The following is a 12,838-nucleotide window of genomic DNA, read 5'->3' on the forward strand; positions in this document are numbered from 1 at the left end:
TCTGCTCCCTAGATGCTGTGGAGTGGGTTCGGTGTTGGAGCGACAAGCTATGATGATGAACAAGATGAACAAGCATTTCTGCAATCAATACATTCATGCAACTCGAACGCCCGGAAGAACATAGGTACGTAGACCAGACCTATGAATGGCCAAATCAAGAGTCTTCAGGGGGTGTCGGTGTCTTCACGAAGCAGACTAGAGAAACAGATGCGTTTGGATCGCAGTGGCCATCACTCGGCTGCAAAGAACCAACAAACTAAACTGGACTCATTACCTTATCCATTAGACCCGTTGTGAAGGAGATATGTTGTCTTTTCTGATGAAAGCCGATTCAACTTGTCATTTGCAGAAAGGAGATGTCGTTCATACAGGTGCCAAAGAGAAATACATTCACCAGCTTGTGTGGTCTAGCATAACCGTTGTTATAATTATGGCAGTGTACACTTCTGGTGTGCAATTTTCTATGCTGATCGAACTCTCCTTCACGCGTTTAGAAGAAAAGCCAATGGCAAGAACCGAATGGCAATTGATGCATTTCACATGCCGTAACTGGCCTGTCAGATCTCAGTTCATCCTCAACACAGATCTTGGTGAAAATCTAAAGTTCCTTCCCCCTAAAAGAACCAAAACCTTTATGATTATAGTGGTATCGTCCCTTGAAACGACTCTCTCAAATTTGTGACATCCATTTTGTTGAAAGAAGTAATGTCGTATAGAATAAACAGACAACTATAAATCCTTTAATGATAAAACGCCTTGACAACTATATGGATTTTTTTGTTAATGGCTGTTTACGTATGAGAGATTTTAGAAATATGGATTTCAGATATGTGTAAAAAATATGTTTATGGAACATACCGTGTATCTCATTATAAGAACAAAACCGAGAAGATAAGGCGACTTTGTGTTCTTGTAGTAAAGCATTCGGCATTTGACATGTATGTCCCTGGTTCGAGTCCCACTGAAGGATGCACAAAGTCAAGTCTTTACTCTTTACTCACATTCGCTCAGTTATACACAGGTATAACACGTGTACCTGGATAGCAACTCTATCAGAGAAGAATTTAAGAAGTGTATAAATGTTCCATGTCTCTTCCTTCATGTTTAAAGTTGCTGTTGACTTGGGATCCCTTGTAATAAGCTTTGAGTACATAAAGTGATATTATGTTATTTTAAAAAAGCTCACATTCTATTCTTTTGTGTCAACCTTTTTTTCCAAGAAAATAATGATCTTGGACTCATAATGGTAGTATCAAATTATACATTTCAATAATAGTTAGAGGCTAGAGTCAAAGCTTTCTTACTCGAAATTTCTGAATAAGAGTTTGGATTGATATAAGTCTCTCAAGGGCTGATGGTTTTTTCTGTAACTTCATTATGGCCTAGAAAGAAAAGTAAAAATGTACGCTTAGCAAGACATCAGACTAAAAAAAGAAGACATACAACAGTGGGTGTGGCTGCTCTTTCTGATTATAACATATTGTCGCCATTGTCATGTACACAGCCTATCCAATTGTGTACACCTGCTAGACCACTCTAATCCCCAAAATGAACGCCTGATCAATGTTGCTATATGTAATCTATCTCTAGCTGAAACACTTTTCTTTGCCCCACAAGTATGGAACGCATTTGATAAACAAAGCAAGACGCCCATAAGCTCGGTAATTTTAGGAAACTTTTCAGAACATTCTTATTCAGGCATGCTTTTGAGCAGTAATAGTATTTGCGTTTTGTGTAACTTTTTTTCTTTATATGTGTAGCCCATAAGAGCACTTTGTGGATTCTGTGCGCTATATAAATTAATCAATATATGTTACTTTCGTAGCATTGTATCCAAGAGGCTAGTTTCTTTGTTCTTCAAACAAAAAGAGTTACTTCCTATGGCAAGCCCTGGGCATACTCTTTAAACATAAAATGACCAAATAATATATTTTACAAATAACTATTTTAAACAAAGATGTTCTAAACTGGTGCACTAATTCTTATCCTAGTATACTTCCTTACCTCTGGCCACTTCACCTCAGCTTTAACCATGGCAAAAAGATAAACTTTTGCTTTAAGAGTTTGTGACTGGAGAATTTCACAGACATTGAGTAAAGGTTCAACTGTGTATTCGTCAATCTGAATCATAGGAAATTAATAGATATGCATATTTATTTAATGCTTTTCAACATTTTCACCATGATAATTTTCTTTATACTTATTCTGATAGTGCTACTTCCCAACTCATACAGTACTCGTCGTCTTTACTAGCTCTTTTGTAATATCCGTCAAAGCTGATTTCTGGTTGTCAGGATAAATAAATATAGTCTAATTAGTGTGATAAAATAGCACAAGTGTGTATACTATGGAACTGCAATACACTCACTCACTTGTACTTCACCAAAGTGGATGAAATGTATAAACCTCTTGAACATCTCCTTGTCCACATCCACTAGAGTGACCTCTGTGACGGCAAAAGGCGGCACAAGGCTGTTCAGGAAAATGGACGCGAACAGATCGCTGTGGCAACTCAAGCAATGCCTTGTAGCTGTAAATATCTATGGAGGAAAATGACATTTTGAATGGGTGTTATAATGTTTCAATGCTTATATAATTTATTTTCAAAACTTTGCAATCGATATATTATAATTTTTAAAAGTCTTGTCTTTTTATCTGTTTACGGTATGATTTAGGGACAAAGCTATAGCCTGAGACAAATCAAGAAGTTAGTTGCTATACAATGGAATTTGATGTCAGTGTGCCGGCTGACGAGAAGGGATAATTGAAAAAAGGCTAATGTATCTCTGTATCAATTGTTTCAGTCACAATCATAGTTGGACACTAGTTAACATGGTGATAATATTATTCACGTAGATATGCGTATAGTGACTAAAATTATGGCGTATAAACATTATCTCTATAGGTGTGAAGTAATTTATTTATCTATCATCGTTTTTGCTGTAAAATATTACGAACTGTAATTTGTGTAATTTGGTCAGGTAGGTTGAAGATGTGGATAGGAAAATCAGATTATATCTTACTGGCAATCATATGTAGGTATAAATCATGACTATTATGTAACACTGACCTCATCATCGATGCGTATGATGACGTCGACCATCTCTTTGACCCGGTAGAGATCGTTGATGTAAGCACCCAGAACGGTGTAATGGTGAATTTGGTTTAGAGTGAGGTGGGATAGTTTTTTCATCAGGCTCTCAATAAGCCCTACGCTTAACCCTTTGATTACAGGACCAACCGGTGCCTGAAAGATAATTTGTCGATAATAACAATGATATTAATGATGGCGATGGTGATGGTGAAGGTGATGATGATGATGATGATGATAATGATGATGTTACGAGTAATGATGATGATGATGATGATAATGATGATGATGATAATAATAATAATAATAATAATAATAATAATAATAATAATAATAATAATAATAATAATGATAATGATAATAATGATAATACTGATAATAATAATAATAATAATAATAATAATAATAATAATAATAATAATAATAATAATAATAATAATAATAATAATAATAAAATAGTAATAATAATAATAATAATAATAATAATGATGATGGTGATGATGATGATGATGATTATGATGATGATGATGATGATGATGATGATGATGATGATGATGATGATGATGATGATGATGATGATGATGATGATGATGATGGTGATGTTAACAATAAAAAAACAATAAGAATATTCATATTCATTATTACTATTTTGGTAATAATAAAAAAAATGTTTAGGCGCAGGTCTGATAATGGAACGCTATTATGTGCTTGATTTAGCATTGTTGTATAAGATAATAGTTTGTGATGGTTTGAGAGTATCTATGTCCATTACCACAATTCGTTTGACTGATTAATTTATTGCTTGGTTTGTTAATCTTTAAAATATATATATATATATATATATATATATATATATATATATATATATATATATATATATATATATATATATATATATATATACATATATAATAATTTATATATCAATTCATTTACCTTGGTAGGTTCGGAGAAATTGAAGGTAATAAAAGATACAAAAGCTTTGAATGAAACGAGAAGGGGCCGCCCCTCTGACCTGGAGGAGGAGTATGAGAGAAATGAAAGCTAGTGGATGGTCTTGGGGACAGATGAGAAAAACGAACTCCAACTGAGAAGATGCCATTCAACCGTGTCAGCCATTTATTTGCTGATCAAGCACCAAAAGAGTAAGTAAGTATTTAATTTTGCCAATGAGCATAGGAAAAGACCGACATTGACGGCTCGCTTAGCCGCAGTTGGTATTCTATAAGTTTATTGGCATTCTTTCCAATTTTTTCACGTATTTTTCTTTAATTTTGTCAGAATCACATACTTTTACCTCTTAAAATAAAAATATATTCTCTTTACTAGTGTCTTTTTCTGCGTTATCTAGTAATCAAGTAATCAGTTTATGTATTTATGCACATTGGGAGAATTCCTTCTGACACGAGCACAAGTTGTTTTTGTTTTTAATACACACCGCCATATATGGTCATTTACAAATGAAACTCGACAGTTTTGATTTGGTATTATCTCACATAAGAGCAAACATATTGCTAAATGATATATATTTTTAAAAAGGAGACAAATTTTTCTCTCTGTTTCTGTATCCCATACCTTTGTTGACGTAAGTGGGGAGCAGATGCGGACCGCCACACAGGTCGGTACAAAAGTCACATGTTGTAAATGCGCACCAAAAATATTTCAGGATTTGCATAAAGTTGCTTGACTGAAATGGACACATGAGCTCAGGACTGAGATCAGAATATTGGGACGGCATTTTGTTTAGAGACGAGTCGCTTTTTGAAGGTGATTCCAGAATCAAACGAATTTCGTGTCATCACTGTTGAGGTGAACATTTCAATAACGGAACCATCATCGAAGTGACAAATCGAGAATATGAATCATGTCGGTGTGGGGAGTGATAATTGGTGGTAGACAAACTGAGCAAATGCAAATCAATCAATGACCTAACTCAGACCTATACATTAACAATATTCTTGAACCAATAATCGTTCCCTTTATTCAGAATCATCAATAACAAGTGGTGATGTTTCAGTTTGATAACGCCTCAGTACACATAGCTCGACAAATATCGGTTTTTTCTAAACGATTAAAATGTAGGGGTGATGAACCCGTGGCCAGATGTGCCACCTGACATGAATCCCATTGAACATATGAGGGATTTTATGAAAAGAACGCTAAAAAATTCCCCCCAAAACCCCCAAGAAAGCTGAACAAAATTCGACAAACTCTTCGACAGACTTAATATAATTTGGACTGCTATACAAGTTGAAATCAGCTGACATTAGGCATCCATTAGGCAAAGAATTGTGGCATTGGTCAATTCTAACAGTGGACATACAAAATACTTCAGTGCGTCATGTGTGCTGATTTCAATTTTGTGTTCCTTTTTGTAAAATCGATTTTTAATGGCTGGCTTTAAATATCTGCGACTTTTCAAAAGTTTACAACAAAAAAAATAATTTATATTAAAAAAACAACTAATTTTGTCTTGTTTGCAAATGTGTATATGTCATTGTCCTTGTTTCTATCAGTATCGAACTATTAGCTGAAACAAACTGTCTAATTTCATCTGTAAAAGACTATACAAGGGGAGAGATTTGTTTTTCAATTTGTGTGCACTTCATAGAAGATTCTCCCATTTTATGACCAAAAGACCACGCCATATCTACCTGCTTACCGTGCTATACAAAAAAAAATCGAATTATTCAAGCAATGAAAAGCTAAAAAATGGCCTATAAATTATAATATTGTGCAAACCTTCTCCATCTCTCCATCTTTGATGATGTGAAATCTGACATCTACTTCCGGTTTGGCCCAATCTGGAATGACGTCATGCTGGGGCTCGGCCGCTTGTTTCAGAAGTTGGGCCACTCCATCAACCAGAGCAGTAACTTACATGGTTTCAAAGTAAAAAGGAGAGAAACCGTTTGATAATTATTTCTCCCCAATTAATTGAGTGCAAGATCTGTTGCATTCATCGGTGGTTATGTATTTACAATCCTGTCTTTTAGCAGCTTTCTTCAATCAATTTTAAATCTCTAATCCACCACCCCACCAATTACCATCTCTTCCACATCTTATGCCTTCTCACATTATACGTATTCTTTGTTTTCCTTCTTCATTCCTTCTCCTTTCTATTTTCCCTTTTAGCTGTGGGTTGATAAAGTAGTGTACAAAAATGAATATGGCTCTTTCAAAAAAAGTAAAATAACCAAGTGCCAAACACGGAACGTTCAAGGCTAAAAACCCTCCAGCCAATAACAACAACAACAACAACAAAAAAACTCCGTAAAAAACGTTAACACGTCACATTAAATCCACACAGAGGCCAGAAGAGTATTAAGCATGTCATGTCTGCAGATACGAAGTCAATTTCGTATTTGCGGCCAAGACATGCCAATACACCTCTAACTAAAATACCTACTCTCAGATTAAGTAATCCGTTATGCCTCAGTGTTCTGTTCTATATTCCTATATCATTACAATAAAACAACATTGTGAATCCAATGAAAACAGACCTTGTGGATAACTTTTTCAATTGAACAATATCCTGGGTCACCGACATAATATTGTGGTAAGGTGACGCATTCATATCCACCTCGTCTTTACTTACTCCAGATATACAGAGACCCAACTACCCTTATTCTACGGGCAAAGAGATCGGGGGTTAAAATTGTCACGAAAAAGGATCGAGTACGGTCCTCAGTTCAGCTTTGGAACCAAGTGCGTTGACCAGATCGCCGCCTATTCAAATCATTCAAATAATAATATTATAGATTTTATTATGCTCTTGATGAAGTACAAAAGATAGTAATGAATTTCACCTCCGTGAACTATTTTACGTGGGACCGGGGGGCGGTGCGGTAGCGCAGTTGCCAAACACACATAGAGACAAGATCGATCCGGGATGAAGCCGATATTTTTCTGACACCCCCCCCCCTTTCCTCACTTGTCCACCCAGCACTGATTGAGTAGCTGGGTCTGCAAATCTGTCGGAATTTACTGTGCGATTGACTAGCGTCATATCCAAATGATAGCAAACAGTTGTTATTTCCCTTTTCATGCTATTATAACCAGCTACATAGGCTTCTACTTTAGAAAAAACAAACTCTCAAACAAACGATAACTATTTCCAATGAGCTGTGACTTTGGCCTGTCTCATGAATTAGACCAAAACTGATCTGATATAGATCTATTATAATATAGGTAATAAATACAACCATTAGCACAATCCTAATTACCAGATTTGATTGTTATCAAAATGCCCAAGTATAATATTATTAGTAAATTAAAGTAAATTAAACATTAAAATATTTTGAATTATATCAAACTTGATTTTTGATTTTTTTTTCTCGGAAGTCATATTAATACTCTTCAATAAAACATAAACAGTAGGTTTTATTATTTTTCCTATATATTAATATATATTCAACTTTCGATTACCGTTTTAAGGGGATGGTTCACATATCAGCTGCCCTTGAAATAACGACAATGGTATTGAACATAAATGAATATAACATCTTCTAAAAAGAACAAAATATCAAACACGGACTAATTTTTTTAGTTGTTATATTCTTTTTTGTTCATTACTTTTTACAGTCCACAGTTTCTAGCAGATTAATATTTCACTCTGACAACGGTATTGTGCTCTTCATTGACAAAAAGTCTTTTGGTAAAATATTATTATTATTATCATATTATGTCAAATTGGAAGAAAAGGGGGGGGGGGAGATGTTATGGTCTAATAGAGATAATTGTAATTTTATCTCATCCCTTACGTGAAAAACGACTCTCCGTGACCCAAAGACACGCCCCTTTTGTGCGGACCGAATTCAACAACATAATCTGTGAAAATTGTACTTCTTATAATTGAATATTATTTTCTAACTTTATTTGAAAATACAATTACACTTATTTACCCAACAAAAACCGAAAAATATGATAACTGATAGAAAAATAAAACATCATCACAGCTACTGTAGTAGTACTTTCTTCACATTGCGCATTTCCTCGTTTTTAAAAACTAGATAGTATATGCAAATGGAAAACGTCTTCTGTTTAATTTTTATTTACAAATTTAAAACACATTTTCTTTTATTTTGTTAATATTTCTTCACGGCAAGATTGTTTGGAATATTGCCCTTTATAAAAGCTCAAGTAAGAAACATAAATATCTCAAAATGTGGATTCTAACAATTCCTACATAATATTGATTTGAGACGATGGGTCGTTATTTGCCTTCAGGCAATGTTATAAATAAGTAGACATCGAATATAACTCGTTTATAAACCTTTCTGAACGTTAGGAAACTGTTCCTTATCTGGAGTGTGTACTGGAAACGCTGACCAATTTCGGTCCCGGTTCAAAGCGGACTTGAAACTATCATCATTATCATCTGTCGCCATCACTGTAGCTTTAAGAAGAGATGATGGTAATAGTAGTAATTATAATGATAATGATGATGATGATGATGATGATGATGTTGATGATGATGATAATGATGATAATAATAATAATAATAATAATAATAATAATAATAATAATAATATAATAATAATAATAATAATAATAATAATAATAATAATAATAATAATGATAATAATAATAATAATAATAATAATAATAATAATAATAATAATATAATAATAATAATAATAATAATAATAATAATAATAATAATAATAATAATAATAATAACAAATACAATTATTAGGAAAGATGGAAGGTACAAAGAGTAAAGGTAGGCCAAAATATTTGAATTCCTTGAACAGCTGGGTGACAGAGAAAGAGAAGAGTAATATTAGTTTTTAAGGTTATCTGATCAGAGAGATGAATGGGTTACCATGATCACCGATGCCTGACACAGACTTGGTACTTGAAGAAAAATAAGAAAAAGTAGTAGTGGTAGTAAAAGTACTTCAAGAGAAAGAAGAAGAACAACCAATTCTATCAGCCGATGTGACACCCTCTCAAAACAGCGCAATGTTGGATGAACAAGATGAACAAGGTGCTAAAATTGAACGTATTAAACTTGTGCGGCTATGTGGTCTAGTGGTATGACACTCGCTTTCGGACCGAAAGGTCCTGGTTTCGAGCCTCGCTCGGCACATAGTCGAGCCCTTGGAAAAGGCTCTTTAATCACTTTCTCTCACCGTACTCAGGTGTAAAATGAGTACCTGGCCGTTAACAGCGTTGTCTCTGTCCGAAAAAAAATTGTAATATCGCCTAACAGGCGTCATGTCCAGTCTTACATGTTAAGTGTTGCTGTTGTCCAGGGACCCCCTATAAAGCGCTTTGAGCACGTTTAGTGAATATTCTCTATATAAATGCTCTATTTTTTGGGGTTTCTTTTTAAAAAATACAATTTCTTACACTGCAAAAAAAAAATCATATATAAAACAAGTTACTAATTTCCTACCATTTTGAATTTAAATTTCTTTTTCCTGGTTCTAATTATCCTGACATCACACCGTTTTGAGATGGTGGCCACATATGTCAGGTTCTTCTTCAGATTCGGGGGGTATTTCTCTCCTTTAAGATTAAAGAATTCATTTTTAGAGTCTTGTGACTTTTCTTAAGTTGAACATTCATAGTCATACAAATTTAACCGTGAGCTCTTCTGGTTCTTCTGTCAAGCAATTAATGTAAGAAAAAAAAAGATAAAATCAATGGAATAAATTCTGGTTACTCTGGAAAAAAATCTAAACATGCATTTAATTTTTTAAATTTGGCCAGAAATCTTGTCTTTCAAATATCGATTAATTAAATTTAAATGATCCTCATCTTGGCAAAAACTCTCAAACCTAGGACTAAGACCGACATGCACATATTTGCCGGTCTGATAACCCAATTCCTTATGGGCTCATTGTTGTAATGGAAATTTCATAAAATGACGCAAAATATTGTCCATTACAACAATGTTAGGGAGGCCTTCCAAAAGCTCCTCGTGTAAAGGGAAATAACCCAAATAGTCCCTGAAATAATCTCAAGAAAAAATACAACCTAGTAGGAATAGGTAAAACAAACACCCTACCACCTTTACTAAGACTTATAACTAACCCTAAAAAAATCCTCCGACCTCGAGCTAACCCTAAGAGAAAAAAAAAACCCAGGACTGCTTTTCACTACCTTTCAATACTCCACAAATCAAAATGGAGGCCGAGAATCAAAACAATGGTCAAATTAGGAAATTTTGAACTTTCACAAATATTTCCAGCTTTGTTCTATAATTTTTATAATGCTTCCATATGATGACAAATTGAATAAATAATCGCCTGACAAAAGGTCCACGGTGAAAGAAATTGAAAGAAATGCTAGAACGATGAGCTTTCGGAAAGGCTTCCCCAATGTTAAACTAGGCCCATAAGCCGGTTCCGATATCAGACCTGCATATATGTATACACGTCGAATAAAAGGAAAGCATGTTTTTTTCAGAGTACGGCAGTTATCTGATTGATCATGTATCAAAATCACAGGGAGGCCTTCCGAAAGCCCCTACATCCCCAGTATTCTTTTTTTTATAATGATATGTTCTAGTTGGGGGTTTGGGAGGGGGAGACTTTTTAAAAAAAAAAAGTTTTCCTCTTCCCAAACCCCCTACTAGAACATTATAAAAAAAAAAGAATACTGGGGATGTAGGAGCTTTCGGAAGGCCTCCAAATGCATACCATGCTCCCTTTATTTATCCTACAAAGAGATCGGTTCTTTTTAAGGACACGTCCAACATTCAGGGATTAGATCACTAGAGAATTATAAAAGCCTTACGATATCAGTTATTGTTACGTTTCACTGTTATGTATTTGTTCACAGATGATGCAATTGTCTTTCTTCGATATTCTGTATCTCTGAAATAAAATTGAGATTGAAAAAGGACAAGGCCTTATTCATTTATATCGAAGAAACTAAAAGTATGACGGACGCTAGAGATCTCGCGGAGATCACCGCAATAAGATGTCCTGCCCCAGGCTGTCTAGAATCATGGACATCAAACATCCCTTCAGACGTCCTGCTCAGACTCCTCGACATCCACGAGAGGACTGCTCATCCGACTACATCCCCTGCAACAGCGCCCACGGCCACAGGGGTTAAAGCTGAAAAAGTCAAGCGACCGATCATCTCTGTGTCAGGAACAAGCGAGGAATGGACATACTTCAAGCAGAGGTGGTCGGAATATAAGCTCGCCACGCGACTTAGCGGCCAGGACATCATTTTTCAACTCCTTGAATGCTGCGACGAGGCCCTCCGTAGAGACTTATCAAGGAGTTTCACTAACCTCACGTCATGTGATGAAAATACTCTCCTCGATAATATTAAAAAACTCGCAATCCGCCAAGAAAACGTCATGGTGGCTAGGTTACAACTCCAGCAGATGCGACAAGACAGAGATGAACCAGCCCGGACCTTTGCCGCACGCATCAAAGGTCAAGCTAGTGTCTGTCAGTACGATTTGAAGTGCACATGTGGAGTCAATGTCTCATACAGTGATCAGATGATTCGGGACACTTTGATAATCGGCTTAGCAGACGACGACATTCGCCTCGATGTGCTGGGACAGGCTGACCAAGACATGTCACTCGACAACACCATCCGTTTTATCGAGGCTAAGGAAAGCGGGAAGCGCTCGGCTGGCAGGATTAACCCCCTTCCTCTAACGCTCACCCCTACATCAGTCAACGCAGCAAGTAGCACGTATAGACAAATGGAAAGAAAACGCCTGACTGGGAAAAACCGACCCCCTGAAAGGAAATGCGGCTATTGTGGTAGAGATGGACATGGCACTAAGAAACAAGACAGAGTCAACCATTGCCCTGCATACGGTCATATATGCACCAATTGCGACATTCCGCACCACTTTGAAAATGTCTGCAGAAAACCAAAACAGAAAAGGCAAGGCAACTCTGCAACAGCTGTGTTTGAAGCACTATGCTCGATTGATCGTCTTGACCATCATGTGTACAATTCTGCACGCGAGTCATGGGAAAAGCGCCCATCTGCACAACAGCCGACAGTCCAAATTGAGATCCAAGCCCTCCCGTCAGATGCTAACGACCTTGGAATCGATTCCACCCTGTGCAACCCAACCAATACGGCAAAAGCCCTGGCCATTGCAGACACCGGCTGCCAATCATGTCTTGCTGGAACCTCACTCCTTACACAGCTAGGTTTAACCACTGCCCACCTCACTCCTACTTCAATGAAGATGAGAGCTGCAAATCAAAACCCCATCGAGATCGTGGGTGCCCTAGCCCTTCGAATAACAGGCTTCACACATTCCATGCAACGGAAAACAACGCGTCAAATTGTTTACATCTCGCAAGCAACTGACAAATTTTTCTTATCCATGGAAGCCTGCAAAGACCTTGGTATCATACACCACTCATTCCCTTCAATAGAATCAGCCATAATAACAGACGCTATGAAGACCATCCAATCTGTCCTACATAGTGAATCTAATAATACTGCTGACAAAGACCCTTGCGATTGTCCCCCTCGCCAGAAACCACCACCCCTCCCAACAATCCTGCCCTTCCCAGGCATAGAAGAAAACAGAGAAAAGCTTGAACAATGGCTCTTAGACTACTACAAAAGTAGCACTTTCAATGTCTGCGAGCACCAAGGGCTACCAATGATGTCTGGACCCCCAATGAGACTCCTTATCGACGATGAGGCCACGCCTGTTGCACACCACACCCCTATCCCAGTACCCATCTACTGGCAGGAACAGGTTAAGGCTGGCCTTGATCAGGACAATCAACTTGGCGT

General features: G+C 36.4%; 1 protein-coding gene across 3 annotated transcripts in view; it reads right to left on the reverse strand.

Moving 5' to 3' along the window:
- Positions 1–10,966, reverse strand: part of LOC144965104 (uncharacterized) — a 23,870-nt gene extending 12,904 nt beyond the window's left edge. The window contains exons 1-8 of one of the 3 annotated variants that reach the window (XM_078900038.1): positions 10,841–10,966; positions 9,495–9,607; positions 8,367–8,489; positions 5,834–5,967; positions 3,071–3,247; positions 2,373–2,540; positions 2,005–2,121; positions 1,305–1,382 (exon numbers count right to left, since the gene is read on the reverse strand). In XM_078900038.1, the coding sequence (XP_078756164.1) occupies positions 1,305–1,382; positions 2,005–2,121; positions 2,373–2,540; positions 3,071–3,247; positions 5,834–5,967; positions 8,367–8,481 (789 nt within the window). In that variant the 5' untranslated portion in view covers positions 8,482–8,489; positions 9,495–9,607; positions 10,841–10,966. The remainder of the gene's footprint in view (positions 1–1,304; positions 1,383–2,004; positions 2,122–2,372; positions 2,541–3,070; positions 3,248–5,833; positions 5,968–8,366; positions 8,490–9,494; positions 9,608–10,840) is intronic. The other 2 variants (XM_078900040.1, XM_078900039.1) reach the window with 2 other exon arrangements.
- Positions 10,967–12,838: the final 1,872 nt, after the last annotated feature.

Source organism: Berghia stephanieae, chromosome 2 (genome assembly GCF_034508935.2).
Source record: "Berghia stephanieae isolate SIO BIC M18660-M18661 chromosome 2, UCSD_Bste_1.3, whole genome shotgun sequence".
NCBI lineage: Eukaryota > Metazoa > Mollusca > Gastropoda > Nudibranchia > Aeolidiidae > Berghia > Berghia stephanieae.